Here is a 16,872-nt window from a genome sequence, read left to right on the forward strand (position 1 = left end):
TTTAGTTTTTTATGAGATTTATTCTTATAAAGTTACATACACAGATTAAATGCTTTACGCAAGTTGGAATCGATTGCAATACTGATGATACCTGAACTGCGGACAAAATCGACAGCCACGATGTTACAATAGAGGGCCCAGTCATGTCGGAACCAGTCTGTGACCTGCATGTTGGTGCGTGCCGCCATGGCCCGCAGTCCACCCTGCGTGTCCAACAGTACTGCCCACTTGTCCGGAGTCAGTTCAGCCATTGCTGCCCAAGCCTCCAGTGGTTGCCTGAATCAAACACTTAAAATACATCACTTAACTATAAATGTTTAAAATTTCTATTAGGGAATCCATTTCATCCTTCAAAACCCATTCTTTTTGGATTAGGATTGACCCTTTTGAGAATCAGAATTTTGGAAATGCTGGATATGCCTTCAAGAACGTAGCCAGCAAACAACTTTTGGGGGGGTTCAGACAACTGATATTTTCCCAAAGTGGGCAGATAGTAAGGCCCCATTTTGCCCCTTAAAAAGTTTGCTTGACCCGTTTATATTTGTTGGGAACGATTTTTCAGCAGTAAATGTCAGTAATACTGAATTATTTAAATAATAATAAACATTTTTTTTAAGTAATTGAAAAAAATTAAAAATATGGGGGGACCGGACCCCTTGAACCCTCTTGCTGGCTACGTCCTTGTATGATTTTGTATCCTATTATATTTAAAGCCCATGCCAAACTATTATATTTGCACAGTTATTATAAATACATTAGCATTCTGCTTTTATACAAGAAAATCATATACATTGTATGTTTTATTTGATAAATGAAATGAAAGTTTGATATGCGTTGCTGATGTTTTATGAAATGTTGAATTTGTTATGACAAAAACAAAATTGATAGACTCAAGTAATAGGCTTCACTAATACTCAGCCAATAGTAGTTTAACATAAATAAAGCATTCTAAACTTTCTCCTGAATGTTCAGGTTACATAAATATAAACATCTTATGACCATAGCAGTTGCTGATAGAACTGTTATGATTATAATCAAATTTTATTTTACATACTTTTTTGGGGCACTTAAGTTTACACTAGTTGTAAAAAAATGCCTTATGGTTCATAATAATCTCTATGACGGAAAATGGTACGGTCTTAACACATACGTTGCACTGTAAAAAGACTTAAGTAAACACAACACTTGTATGTACACTAACTACTGCGCTAATTGCAGCAAAAATTAAAAAAAAAAAAAAACAACTGTGCAGTAGACTCATCTCTAAATAAAGTTGTAACGAATTTAAACAAACATTTTTTCCTGGCTTTTAATCAATCCATTTTATTCATTAAAAGAATTTTTTTTACTGTGAAACTGTTAGTTTTTAGACATAACCTATTTAGGTTAATGATTAGATTTTAAATAATATGTTTTTTAGTTATACAGAATATATTAGAATATTTATCAATGTTATGTAATTCTGTTATTGTACATTTTTAAGGCTGGTTTTACTTGTAGTTATTTGATTATTTGTTGTATACCTGTTTTAATTTGTTATTTACGTATTTAAATTGTGGCGTGACTGTTTTGGCAACTTCATGTTTTGAGTACTAAATTTTCCTTAACTGGACTTCTGCTAGTTTTCATATTTTATACATGACTTGTGTAAGCTTTATGACAATAAACGTATTCTTATTCTTTAGAACCAATTAAGCTATAGAATTGAAATTTTGCATGAAGGTTAATTTCCATAATAGGTCAACATCTAGTAATTCAATGATAGTAACACTTCCCTCCATGTCAATTGGCTGAGTGTTACCAAAGACCTACTGTCCACAGGATATTTGAAGAACAAATGGGGTTATAGACTAGAAGTTTTGTCTGAAATTTTGTTTATATGCACAGATTGAATTTTATGATGGTGTATTAGCAAAGCCTGTGTTCACAGGACCTTTCTAGAACAAATTGAGATATAGACTTTGAATTTTGCATAAAGCTTCATTTTCATATAGGCAACTTGAATTCAATACAAGGATAGTACATTTCCCTCCAAGGCAATTGGCTGAGCATTAGCGAAGTAGCAGCAGGATATATCAGAAGCTGTAATTGACTATGCTTCATGGTTGATGCTCCAGAAGGGGCTACAATATGACGTACTCTAAAATTTTACCTTGCAGACTATCCTTCGTATCATTTACCTCCTCATGACAGACCGCAGGTACTCCCTGAGCCCCTCGACTGTTCTCACATCCCCCCACCGTTGCGAGACTGGATACCACAACTTGTGAGTCCCCTTGCTTACAATGGCTTTGTTTGTTGTAAGACACAATCAGCTGTTTTCCAGTTTTCCAAACGTCCTCTAATGTTGCTCTCCAGCCAAGTGCAGGGAGTAGCCATGTATTCTGACAGTTCTTTCTCCAGGTACCTCACCAGTTCTTTGTGGTTCTCCTCACTTTTGAATCCTGAAAATTGCAATAAACATTTAAATAAGTGGAGTTTTACTTCATTGGATTCAGAGGTTATGTTTAAATGTACTTACTGTTACTATCAGTGTCAGTTTCTTTGCTCCTTTTTTACGGACAAGAAGCGTATAAATTGCACCTAGTCCTATAAGGTGCGGTTTGTATTACTTCCGAAGTGAAAGGATATTCTGAAAGGGTAAGGTTGGGGGTAGAGGCTCCCTTCTGTCGAGATCCATGACACAGAATGTAGGGTACTAATCTCAAATCATGCCCCCTCAAAAGAAGGGAAACCAGATCTGAAACAGCCTCTTCAGTAAAAGCAGGCAGGCACAACCTTATGTTGAGGCTAGCAAGAACCTCTGATACTTAAGGAACAATCTTCACCAATTCCAACAGTCATCTCCCACAGTAGACTAGACCTATCGAACTACCCTTGCATCCCAAATCTCGATATTTGCGGTTAGTGATATGCCGCTCCTGGACATCCATAAGGTTGCCCAGATTTAAGTGACACATTGGTTTTTGCTTTGCCCACAGGTAGGTTCAACTGGAAGGTAGTAACCAGGAGGAAGTGATCCCTACTGATTTGCTTAACTCTTTTACAGTACATGTGTTTATTACAAAATGTATTGAACGTTAAAGAAAATCATTTTCAAATTCCCATGAAAATAATAGCGACATCTCTGAACATCATTCAACTATGACATTATGCTAGAGCTAGTCTTCCAGCTCTGTGGATGAAAGCAACCCGCTGTTCCATATCTATAGCATCTGAGCGCTGTATTCTACATAAATATTGTCAGCTGCATCATGAGTTGTACCATCATTACTGGCTACTACCAGGGACAAACACTCACCAGTAGATATTTTCCTCACCCTCTGCAAACACCAGAAGGTGAGACGTGAAAATTCCAGAAGAAGATATTGCCACATCTGTCCTCAATCCTCAACCAGAGATAAGAAGTGGGAGGAATAAAATTTGCCATGGTCAATATTTGTGAATATCCTTGCTTTGAAGAATTTCATACAAAAACAAATTTTAGTCCTCAATATTTTGTCTTTCTTCATCAGAAGTCGATGTTTCATGTTTTATTAATAAAAAGAGATGTTAGACTACCTTTCATGTGAAAAAAATATTTTCTTACTATTTTAGGTGTGTGTTGGATTCAATATCCTTAATCCTTACTCTTATGAACGAATCATGTAAGGACGTTCCAGAATGCCAATACTACACAAAGGGTTACATAAAGCTAGGCAATAATTTCAAAGTTTTGATTTAACAAATGAGAATTGTTTATTTCTTAATATTAACAAATAGGAACATTTCTTTTTACTTCTGTAATGTATATCCATATCGTAATGTATTCAGTGGTAAAATACTCCAGTATTTTATGCACAGGCACCTGCAACCTCTGGTACCATGGTGGTTGTGTGAATCTTACAGAAAGACAAGTGACAAAACTCACAAAGAAAGAGATATCAAACTGGAAATGCAGAAACTGCAACATCTCTCCTCCATCCCCAACCAAAACCCTCCCTTGACATCTAACCAAGTATATGAATAATCTCCCAATACTAGATACCCCCGAAATCAAAGCCACTATACTTCACATAGACTGTGCACGCACTATCAGGAGAGAGAGGAAGTTTTCCCAAGGCACCGGTTGAAGAACATTTTCCAACCTAACATAAAAGAAAAAAGCTCTGCTGCGTCCCACCCCCAAATAACACAAGGGTTAACTGTGAGCAGATACCCACAGGCGCTATGCAAACAAACTCATTAAAAAGAAGGAATTGGAGAGCCACAGTCTCTACTGAAAACAAATCTTTTGCAAATGACACTCATACTATCGTGGAGAAAATACCAAAAAACTAGGTAAAAATCCTGAGGACAAGCCAATCTCAATTTGTCTTTAATCTCTTGCAGCTGAGGCAGGTAGTGTCCCCTTCTACAGGAGAATACTAATAGCCTAAAAGCAGAGAAACCAATAAGCTGCTTGAAAAATAGCTATGAGACTGCGAGGCGGATGCTGGTGCAGAATACTATTCGAGAAAAGCGGACACACACCAACAGAGACCCTAAAGAAAATGGAGCATAACTGAAGGAAAAAAATTATAGAACTGCAAAAATTCAGAGAATTTTACAACCAAGAACTAGGCAAAAGTTACAGGAGCCAGCTAGACATAAGGCGAGAGAAATAACCAAACAAAGCTCCAAGAATTTTTTGAAGGAACAAGACAAACAACCAACGCTAAACTTATTGAACCAATCTAGAGAAAACAATATTTCAACTATAAGCAAAAAACTATAAAAAGAAACTTCACTTTCAAATTCGGAGTACAATAAAAATCAGTAATCCCTCAAGCTACCAATCGGGACGTTGGTATTTTCCAAAACATGCCCCCATCACCATACAGGAGAAGGACTCTCTTACCAATTGATAACAATTACACCGAATTGAACTGCCCTGTAAAAGATAGGCAATAATGAAACAGAGTTGTGAAATACCAAAAAATTAAAAGAACTAGTTGGGAAAAGACTTGCTCTCAAGTAAACCCCAAATCCCACACAAAATGAAACATCACCAAAAATCTATAGTCCAGAAAAATAAACTGCTCTAAAATTTAAGTGTTAATCAAAAAAAAAAATCTCCAAAAACAAAAAGAAGACTCAGTTCAGTGTAAGCATACAAGTTGCCAAGGTTAGCCAAATGCAAGGAGTGCTGCGAACACTCCAAGGACAGGGACTCAAGAAAACAAACCAGGGGCGAACAAGTCCTCACGCCCCCCCTCCCCGCACCCATCCTGAACCCACGAGTCCTCTGACGGATATTCCCCCCCCACCAAACATCAGCAATGCCTAGGCGCCTTTATAAAAAATTAGACTTCACCTTCCACACATCTTCCCATAAGAATCTCAAGCATCACCACCAAGCTTTAGTCAAAAAATCAAGAAAAATGAAGCGAGAAAGTATTCGGAGGAGTTCATCAACAACGTCACATTGAGTGAGTACAAGGACAATATCTAACATTTAATAAAGAATAAAGACAATGTTAAAAAAAATACGGCAAAACCCTCTGTTAATTATTGTGATAACTGGTCCACCCTCATGATATGCCTACTAACCAGTCTCCCTACAAACATACCAGGACCTCAGACTCAAAACCTCTTCACAGGATGGCCGACCCACCAACTTGACATCTTTTTTTAGAAAAAACCACAAATTCAAGTCCACAAGGACATAGCTGAGCCGAAATTAGTCAACAGCACATGACACTAAAAATATAAATCAAAATCCCCAAAAATATATAAATTCTTCCTCCAGAACCTAGGAATTAAGCAACCAGGAAACATTATGATTTGGCACAACCAAAATATTGACGGGCCTTCAGAACAAATAAAACCGACCAGAACTTTGCTCATTTTTCTCCACAACAAACAAACCAGACTTACTAATACTTACTGAGTCATCGTGGCTTAAACAAACAACAAACGGAAAAAAGCTAGGAGGAGAACTAGAAATCCTTGGCATTACAGGAACTTTATAGGCAGCTTTAATAGACAACAACACAGAAAGAATGGTGGAGTGGTCTGACTTTAGCAAAACTTAAACCATTAAAAATAAAATTACAGTAATATCCTTATCAGGAACCACATCAGGTAACTTATATGTGAAACCATCCTGTCTAAAAACTGAGTATTGAAAACAAGGATTCTCTTTGCAGCCGCTTTTAGCGGTTTATACAGACCACCTGAGTACCCCCTCAGACAACTTGGAAGAAGCATTAGATTATTTTATCATGCTGAATTTGGACAAAATAAACATATCTTTTAAAAACCCGGTACTACGTACATAGGGGATGTCAATGTAGACAAGCCTGGTAGCAAGCAACGACAGAGAAGAAACTTGGACGAGTATGATTCACGGCTTATGGACTGAGCAGGGACTTCACCTACCCCCTACGAAGAATAACTCAGTATCACAGACAAGACTTTGCTATAGAATTTTCATATGCACAAACAATTAAACGAAACTGAAATATCAAACCATGAGTAGCTAATAAACAGAGGCCTCATCAGATCACACTGCCCAGTTATGCTTTAATCTCTCTCTAACAAACATGAACAAGCCCCCACGCAAGACCCACAATCATGACAAAAGACCATTTAAACACAAGAACCGTAGAAGAACTGAGGTATAATCTACAAGCAACAGGACTGGTCACAAGTTATGCTCAACAGACCAATGTGGATGCTCGCTTATAAAGCGTTTCATGGGATCCTCCAATCTGCAATGAACATAGCCTGCCCTCTCAAAATAGTAAAACATAAAAGAAATCCCCACCAAGAATATATGGGATGATGAAAGAAGCCCAGGTGCTTTGAAAAAATGCATACTTAGAAGCACTAAATCGAGAAACCACATTACGGGCCATCCTGACGACAAAAAAGAAACAGCCCCAAAGGAAAAAATCCTAACGATTTAAAACTAAAAACTAGCTTAAGAAAAACAGCTATATAACTCCTCCTACCATTGAAAGATACTGACAACAAATCAAAAAGCCATGTGGAAAGTGGATTAATAATGAAAGAAAAGAGAGATCAGAAAAAACTCAACTTGAACGCTTAAACATACAGGACTACGCATCAGTCTCTTACTCCAATAGACTTTTGCCCAATTACTTAAATAGCTTCTCTTGCTATAAACAATTGCTGACAGAACACTTGATACCAAAGGAAACAACGAACCAACAACGACACAATAGAACCAAATTACATCCCCCCCAAATACCAAGACTAAATTTTCCAGGATGACAAATGAAATAGGAAAGATCGAGGAAGACATCATAAGACACCTTAAAATCAAAAAACATCAACAGGAGAACGACTAGAAATATCTTCTAAATTGGTCCAAACACAATGCAAACATGAAATTATCACATCCACTAACGAACTATTTATAAACAAATCACTTTTACCAAGGGACTTTTTCCCAGCGGGGTTGAAACTCGCAAAAAATTTTATCCAAAAATATAAGGACTGGAGCCAAACTGGGACGAAGCCACCCAGTTAATCGGCCAATCTCACTTATCTCCAACTTTTTCCAAAATCCTGGAGCGAGTAGTGTCTAACATAGACGTACTGGACCATCTCAAACAGCACGGCACTCTTCTTACTCCGAGACAAACATGGTTTTTGTTAAAAGACAGATCTACAGCAACAGCACTGGTCCAACTAATTGAAACCATCAATTGATAAATTTTGAAGCAGGATAATTATAGCCACAAGTATACTTTTGGACTTTACCAAGGCCTTCCGATTGTCTAGAACCAACACAGCTCATTACAAAAAAACTGCAAACTCTGGGAATCATTGACAAAAGAAAATAGACTGGTTCAGAGAGCTACCTCAGGCGAATAGGACACATGATTGTGGAAATTACTTACACTACACACAACACAGTCAAAAAAAGTAAAAATCTGAACCACTACCAGTAAGCAGAGGAGTTGCCGCAAAAGCTCTGTTCTATGGACCTGTTCTTGTATATCCTTCTGACTAGCGACTTTCCAGAATATCTTCAAAACTATGTGTGAAATGGGTAATGTACTCGCCGATGATACAGCCCTTATTGTAGCAAATACAAAAAACAAAGATCAACTAAGGACATTGACTCCTTTGTATGCTTTCAATATTGGCTAAAACCAATATTGCAACCCTAAATGATTTGGTTTTAAATGAATCAAAAAACCCAACAACTAACTTTTTAACAGCTACTCGAAAATAACTATCATGGTCTCCCAGAAGTAACTACAAATATAATTCGGGCAAAAATAAAAATATTTAGGTACTTCCACACCTTGGACCGTAAATTTTATCTTGGGAACCACACATCGAACCAGCTCTGTCAAAAACTAAATAGTCAGTCTTTTACGCAATAAGGAGAAATTGCACAAATCAAGTCAACACTGATGTAGCTATGACAAGCATACTACTCTTTGTTTGAATCTCAACCTTGAGATACGGCCTGATAGCCTGGGGGAGGCACGACAATCTCAAATCTCCAAAGAGTGCTGGTTCTAACAAAATAAGGACAAATTAGAGCTCTAAAAGGACTAGGAACCACTTGACACATGCCGAACAGCCTTCAAAGAACTGAGAAATTTCTGACTGTATTAGGACTAAACATCCAAGAAACAATCCTCTATACAATCAAAACCCCCCCATCAAGGGCCACGCAAGGAACCTGGAGACAGACACTCCTATAAAACCATACACAGGAGCAACATTCCTACCTAAAATCAACATACATCTCAGCTTATTTGAGCAGGAAACCTTCTTATCGAGGAGCAATGTTCTATGCCAACATTACTACCTGAATCCCTTAAGAAGACTGCCAGAAAAGAACTTTCAAAGCCTCCTTGAGAAACTGGCTACTGGAGCGACCAATTTACACAATCCAAGAATTTGTTCAATGTAAAGAACACACAATATTTTGACAAACAATAAGCTCATGACACCAATTGTAAACATAAACATGACTTTTGCCCTGTTCTCCAAGAATATGTTGCAAATAAAGAATATTCTATTCTATTTTCTATTGATATTCAATTCTATTCTATTCTATTCAGTGGCAAGATAAAAAATTTGTATGAGCAAGTATACAATGGAGAGCAGTGCATGGTTGTAAAATTGACTAGCTGGTGACTACAGTCAAAAGCTATTCCATAGGAAGCTTATCAATTATCATCTAGAATGAAAGCATGAATCTTCAACTCATTGGCCAACAGCACTTCCAGCTCACCCCGACCAAATGAAATTCACCAAATTTTCCTTTTAACAAAAAGTAACTTTTTAAGAAGTACTTTTAGAACGTAAAAAGAAAGTCCGAGATACTATAATTTGCAACACCATACACGTAGCTATGGTGGGAAGGGTTGATTCAATAGATGAATGTTTGAGGATTTAACAGCATTCAGTTACCGCCTTCCTCTTAGTAGCATGCATCTGAAATCTGTTATCTGTCACAGACTTTAACTCCAGAAATATGGTAGAGTTCTGATTCAATTCATGAAGAAGATCCAAAAAATCATGTAACTGGATATTTTTCCACGCGATCTTAGCAAAAGCACATCAAAACCAGACAACCATCTGAAACCATCTTAATAAGCTGGAGGTATTATGTCACTATAGAGGCTGTCCCCCTACAGTGTCCTTTCAAATCCGTTACCCAGAGGTGTTTCAGGTTTGCTAACCATCGTATTGGCATGTGCAAAGTTACAGATTTCATTGAGGTCTCTATGGGTGTTCCATCAAGGTAGTATTTTTGGGTCTCTTCTCTTTCCCCCACCCCCCCCCCCCCCCACCCCCCCCCCCCCCCACCCCCCCCCCCCCCCACCCCCCCCCCCCCCCACCCCCCCCCCCCCCCACCCCCCCCCCCCCAGGGCTGCCTACAGTACTCTACATTAACAGAGGTGTACTTTTCTTCAATATCAATCAGCAGTATCCCTCTATAATACCAAAAAAAAATGGGTTGCCATCATTTTGTTATTGGAACTTGTGACTGTTTTCCTTAACCGTGGGTGCTTTCTTGTTCTTCTTCTCCATTCCATGGACCACTCTTTTACTGAGAGAGTACCCCCCCCCCCCCCATAGTAGAGGGCCTCATTATTTCATTACTTGTCAACAATTTATTCCAAGATATTGTGTGGTTCAGGCCTCTTTATTCATTTAAAAATTCATTTGATGATCGAACAACTCCCTCTTTTTAAGCAGCTGAAAGTATTTTTGGCACCCATTTTTCACTTACTTTTTTAGTTTGGTTCTCCCAGTACAAGAAGCTGATAAATTATGCTTAGTTTTAAAAAGACCTTTGTGCTGCTTCTGTTGAGACAAGATATTCTGGATGGGTAAGGTTGGGGGTAGGGGCCGCCTCCTGTCAAGATCCATGAGGAAAGGATTTTGGGCATTAATCTCAGTCATATCTCCTTGGAATAAAAGGGGAATCCAGGTCTGTACCAACCTCTCCAGTCAAAGCAGGCATGGGGTGGCACACCTTATGTCTAGGCTAGCAACAGCCCTTAAACACTTGGAGAGCCCCGCCAACTGCAAACAGTCATCTCCTGCAAAGTCTAGACCTACCTATCTACCCTTTGCATTCTATATCTCAACATTTGCGGTTAGCGATGTGCTGCTCTTGGACATTCACTATGTTTGCCCAGATTTAAGTGTCACTTTGGTTTTACTGTACCCAGTGTAGGTTTAACTGGAAGGTATAAACCAGCAAGAAGTGAAAACCTGGATAATTGCACCTTACTTTACTTATATGGGAATGTTCGTTGATGATCCTCAAAAAACACTCGTTTTTAAAAATCCCAACATTGCAGACCATTTCTTTGGTCCTCAAAATACCAGGCCAGACAGTATTTTGGCTTCACAAGTTGGTTTGTTTCAGGTGTGATTACTTCCACAGGGCAACCAGAATGTGGGTCCATTATCCAGACTTTCTCTCATAAACCTGAAAATGTTTGCCCATTCTTTTAATGTAGACTATGTGGGGGAGGACTGCCCATAGACTCCATCCAAGCACTCTTTAATTTGTGCACAAGTAAAGGGTGTATTCTTTACACAAAAATTGTATTACAGCACGATACCTTCATTGTCAGAAACAGACTGATAATACTGAAGAGATTTGGGCGAGATAACAAAAAGAGTAAAGACATGTAGACGGGGCCAGCCCCAGCCAGCTTGAAGTAGGGGAACAGGTTAGGGGAGGGGGCAACTGACATTTATAGATACCATATCTTTTGCTCTTTTCAATATTCATAAATTCAAAAGTCTTCCCTTTATTTAATTTTGCTATTTCCCCATAACATACGTGTAAACTTTTTACAGAGAGTGTGTGTGAGAGGATAGAGGCGGGGGTGGAGTTGACGGTCTCCCCGCAGTTGGATACAAAGACCAGTCGTCGTCTGCAAGTCAGCTGGTGGGTCCCACAGGTGCAGTCAGCTGATCTGATAGCCCTGTACCTGACAGATCCTGCCGTTAACCTGACTGCCCCTGTATACACTGTGCCCCCCTCCACGTCTACTGGCTGGAGTGACACTCCTCTGCGTGAAACGTACCTCAACTATCGACACGTCTTCACCTCCGTCTGTCTCGGATACTGGGTGGTCTACTGGCGAGGTCGTGATAGTAAGTGATTTTTATTTACCCAAAATTCTTTTTCCAAAATTCATAAATTTAGGAATTTAAATTATTATATAAGTCTATGCTAATTAATTAATACATAATTATTAAATAGAAAATTAACCCTTTTTGGCATGGGCAAATTGTGATCTGATTTCAGGAAACTGTAAGGAGTCAATGTTACCACCATCTCTAAAGTACTGAATGTACCAGTCATGAGTTTTTCTACGGTTGAATACAGAAATTAATAGACAATTTTTGTACAGTATTGAAGACTGATCTCAATACTTGCCTGAGTAATATTATAACCTCTTCCACTACTCAACCTATACCCGTCTCTTATTCATGAGCTAACAATTAACTACATAACCATTTTTATTGTGGCTTTTTAAAAATGAATGAACAACCAAAATTAAAGCCAGTATTTGTGATAGAAAACTGCAAAGTACTGAAACCCTAACTGCAATCAAATTTTATTTCATTGTAACTTAGTAAACATAGTGAATAAGAATAAGAATACATTAATTGTCATAAAGCTTACACAACCATCGACACAAGTCATGTATAAAATATGAAAATTAGTATAAGTACAGATAAGGAAAATTTGGTACCCAAAAAATGAAGTTGCCAAAACAGTCACGCCACAATTTAAATAAATAAATAACAAATTAAAACAGGTATATAACAAATAAATAAATAACAAAATAACAACAACAAGTAAAACAGCCTCAAAAATTACAATATCAGAATTATATAACATTGATACATTTTCTAAAATAGTCTGTATTAAGAAAAAAACTAATGACTTTAACATTTAAAATCTAATCATTAAAGTAAATAGGTTCTGTCTAGAAACTAACAGTTCCACAGGCAAAAATTCTTTTAATGAATAAAATGGATTGACTAAAAGCCAGGTATACAATTTTTTAAATTCATTATAACTATATTTAGAGATAAGTGGTCTTAAAAAGTTGTAGACTTTCAAAGCGATTACTATGTGACTATTAATAGTTTTGTTTAGTCTATAAAAATCTATGGATACATTTTCTCTATTTCTGGTGCAATTTAAATGCAAGAAGACACCAATTTGAGCAAATTAAGACACCTATGTGATCATAATACACTGAAAATCATATATTTTTCTTACATTCATTCAATTATCAGTTTTGGAATCTCCTTATATGGTGCAACTAGCCAAAAAAATCTTGATTCTATTCTAAAAATGCAAAAAAAAGTCTATTAGAATTATTCAGAACCTGAAACCAAAAACCTCAGTTAAAGAACACTTTTCAAAATTAAACATTCTTTACAGTTTATGGCCTTTATGTTTACGAAGTAATTGTATCTTTAAAAACAAAGATATCATGATCAAATATTTAATAGTGATTTTCACATGTATAACACCAGACAAAGTAAAGATTTTTGCCATTCCCACTCATCATTCGGCATTTTTTTGCAAGAAACCTCAGTATGCAGGAATTAAATTTTTTTAACAAAATTCCAGAACATATTAAGCTGAACCATCATTCAATAAGTTTAAAAAAAAATACTTAAGGATTACCTAACAATCAAAGTATATTATACTCTTTTTACGGAATTATAAATGCAATAAAGTAAAATTAGCCTAATTTTAAGAAATGTTGAATACTTTTAAGTTAATGACACTATTCAATGTATTGACTGTAATACCTATGAATAAAGAATTATCTGAATCTGAATCTGAATCTGAATAAAAAAAGTATTGAGTAACTGATGGTTACAGAGATTGCCTCATCTTGTCTCCGGACAAATCCCAGCTGGATGAGTGACCATAGAGAGGATCTAGGACGGTTACGACTGACTGAATTGTTCATCCCAGGCACTCACGACTCTGCAGCCTACTCTGTCACCTACCAGCCTCGGGAAGAGTCTCGGTACGATAAATATGTCTTCACCCAGGTGAGTATTCAGACAATCAAAATGCCTTTATTTGCAAGAGTTTCTCTGAAACATAAGATTTTTTATAACAACTATTGTCTAAAATAATTAACTATAGAGTCAAATATTACATCAACATAATGAACGTATTCAATGTAGCAACGTAGTCATCGTACGTAGTCAGTGTACGTTTGGGGCCAAAGTACGAAAAAAACTCTTTGCCATATGAAGGGAAGCAGTAGTAAAATACAGAGAGTATCAGTGACTCTACCCTCATGCTGATGAACTTCATTACAGTTTCTCGTAACAAGAATCTCTATTCTTATTTTCTACTTTCCTATCTATTTACAGATTGTTGCTGACTTAAATATGAGTTATGTGTGGGTTTCAATGTAAAAATTCCAGGATTGAAAATATTTTATTCTAAAACATAAGTTTCTAAGATGTTTTATAACAAGGTTTTTAATTTTATTGCTGTGTAAGAAGTTTTAAGAAACTGCCAAATTGGTTTACAGCTTCTTTAAAATCCTTGGTTTCATTGATTGTTTATTTATACTTCTTGTTGTGGATGCCTACACTTGTTGCCCAAGAGTCACTCAATTAATTTTATTAGTCATAATTGACTATTCTATGTTTCTTGTTGGTGTAATTTACATTTTCAATTTCATTGTGTATGTTTCATTATTTTCTTTGTTCCACTTGAAACGTTTTTCAGTACTAATATTTTAATATTTTTATTGTTTATTTTTATTGATTAATAAACGTATTTCATTAGGTATTTATTCATTAGGTTGGTTATTTTCTCTGAGGTTAAATTGATATTTTGTTTTTACAACTTTCTACAGATAACTTTCATTCAAATTATTTTACTCAGCTTTACTATAAGAAATGGAGTAAGTTGTCAAGTTTATCTGGTAAAAGAAAATAAGGATCATTCACAAATTTATTTATTTCTCTAAGAGATAAAACAATTTTGATTTTCAGAATTAATTTTGAAGTTTGTGGGATGTCAACTGGTGAAGATTATCTGACTGGTAACGATCTATGGGAACATATATCCTTCAGGTTCCTTGTTAATAAATCTTTAATTTCAATAAATAAATAAATCAAATTTATTTATCGTATGAGCTCTTACGAGTTGTTAACAAAGTCGAGAATACACAGTCAGTTGAAACTAAGTCAAATAAGTTCTTAAGACTATACAAGAGTTAAAAATTAAAATAAACATACTTTAAAATATAACATTTAAAATATATTTCAACATACCTTAATGGTTTCAAATAAACATACTTGACGGCATTACTTATCTTAAAGAAAATCTATATAAAGATTGTGGTTGATCCATATAATTAATTCCAAAATATGATTCACACTTTTAATTCATTACATAAATTCTATATACTATTGTAATATAAACTAAAGTAAAGGGTTAAAATCAATTTAAAAAAACCTAAACAGAATATGGTGTACAGTTGCTAAACATTTATGTTAAACACATTGAAAAACTCATCCAGTGAATAAAACGGCATATCTAGAAGCCAGTTGTAAAATTTAGTTTTAAAGGTATAGGGTATTTAGTTATTAAGCTTATTAACTTACTGTAGATTTTAACTGATATAACAATATGACTATTTAAACTTTTACCAAGTCTATAAAAATCAATTAAAGCATCGCATATTTTTCTTGATGTTATATTCATGTGATTTATGTTTGATAAGATGACAATTTCTTAATACATATACCACCAAATCATATATGTAAATATCAATTACAATTGTATTTGCAATTTTTAAACAGGGGCTTACAATGTTCCATTGAGGGTGCCTGACATTATTCGAACTACTTTCTTTTGCAAAATCAGAATTTCTCCTCTCCTACTGCAATTACCATAAAAAAATTATACAATATCTAAAGACAGACTGGAAATAAGCAAAATATGCGGCTTTAATGTAATTTTGGTCAATACATTGAGTTAATCGTCTTATAAGAAAAATGACTCTAGATAGCCTGGAAGTAATGTCATCTGTATGGACTCCCCAAGAAAGTGCCTTATCCAAATGAATTCCAAGGAATTTAACATTGCACATAATATATCCCTGTGAAGAATTAATGCCATAAGGTCCAAGGCTGAAGTTTTATCTTCAATCAAAAGGAATCCATTAGTTTCAAACCAGGTTGAGGCTTCATCAATAATATTTTGAGCTAATAGTTATAGTTGTTTTACAACTCAAGTATAGACTGAGCACTCTGTGGGCCAGTCGAAGATGAAGGTGAATCAGGAAGAAGAGGCTTCTATATGTACTCAGACAGTGGCTAATAGACACAAATTAAGATGTATGGGCCAAATTAAGAAGAGAGGTGAAACAACGATAATCAAGAGAGTATACCTATGGAAGCCAAAAAGAGGAAGACCACTCAGCAGACCCAGGATAAGGTGGAGTGACCAAGTAGCTAAGGATATGTGTAGACTCTATTATAGACTCTCTATGGGCCAGTCGAAGATGAAGGTGATTGATTGAAAGTGAATCAGGATGAAAAGAGTAATAAGTACTAGTAGTTTCACTGAATCTGTCTATTTGTTAAAAATAATTTTGAGAACACAATTTAAAATTATGTTTGTGGATTATTACATTTTGTGTTGTATCAAAAGCTATTGCCAACTCCACAAACTAAAAGATTTAGAATATTTTACATTTGAAAAAGTTTTAATGTAATTTGGTCAAACCTTTCCAAATTTATCTTTCAATAAAATCTTGTTTTGATTTCAGGAAGAATCAGTCCTTTCCCAACTGGTCAACGGTGTCAGATATCTTGACCTCAGATTAGGATACCACAAGAACGATGGAGGCTTCTTCTCTCACCACGGGTTTGCCAAGCTGCGGCACTTCCAAGGGGTCATCGACGATCTGGTTGTCTTCCTGGAGAATTCCAAGGACATAGTGATAATAGATCTGCACCATTTTCCTGTGGGTCTGTTTTTATAAATTGAAAGTAGTAGTCATCAAGTTGAAATGAACTATGATTGGTGGCATGAGAAAAGTCCTTTGGAATCAGAGCTTGCAGGTTATGTGTTTTAAGCCAGCCAATACTCATCAGTGTATGATCAATATAGAATTCTAGGTGGAACTCTGGCTTCAAAAAGCTGTGACATTTATAATATAACATTTCGTAACTCAATATTATTTTTATAAACAGTAGAATACAATTATAGTATGAATGTTGAATTTAGCTCCAGTTCACCTTCTTCTTAAGTATAGCGTATGAAATCTGGAATCATGTTCGTCTGAAATAATCCAAAAATAGTTGCAGACAAAGAAGCATAAC

At 36.0% G+C, this 16,872-nt stretch overlaps 2 protein-coding genes across 2 annotated transcripts in view; one reads left to right on the forward strand and one right to left on the reverse strand.

Annotated features, from left to right (window-relative positions):
* LOC124365151 lies at positions 1 to 2,360 on the reverse strand. Its single transcript, XM_046821105.1, has 2 exons — positions 2,181 to 2,360; positions 1 to 276 (listed from the first exon to the last, which is right to left on the reverse strand). The coding sequence occupies exons 1-2, from the start codon at positions 2,186 to 2,188 to the stop codon at positions 33 to 35; spliced, it is 252 nt and encodes an 83-aa protein (XP_046677061.1). The 5' UTR covers positions 2,189 to 2,360; the 3' UTR covers positions 1 to 32.
* The window catches only part of LOC124365308, a 20,349-nt gene continuing 5,663 nt past the window's right edge, over positions 2,187 to 16,872 (forward strand). The window contains exons 1-5 of the mRNA XM_046821278.1: positions 2,187 to 2,266; positions 3,844 to 3,997; positions 11,316 to 11,637; positions 13,394 to 13,569; positions 16,317 to 16,518. Of these exons, the coding sequence (XP_046677234.1) occupies positions 2,187 to 2,266; positions 3,844 to 3,997; positions 11,316 to 11,637; positions 13,394 to 13,569; positions 16,317 to 16,518 (934 nt within the window). The remainder of the gene's footprint in view (positions 2,267 to 3,843; positions 3,998 to 11,315; positions 11,638 to 13,393; positions 13,570 to 16,316; positions 16,519 to 16,872) is intronic.

Source organism: Homalodisca vitripennis, chromosome 6 (genome assembly GCF_021130785.1).
Source record: "Homalodisca vitripennis isolate AUS2020 chromosome 6, UT_GWSS_2.1, whole genome shotgun sequence".
Classification (NCBI taxonomy): domain Eukaryota; kingdom Metazoa; phylum Arthropoda; class Insecta; order Hemiptera; family Cicadellidae; genus Homalodisca; species Homalodisca vitripennis.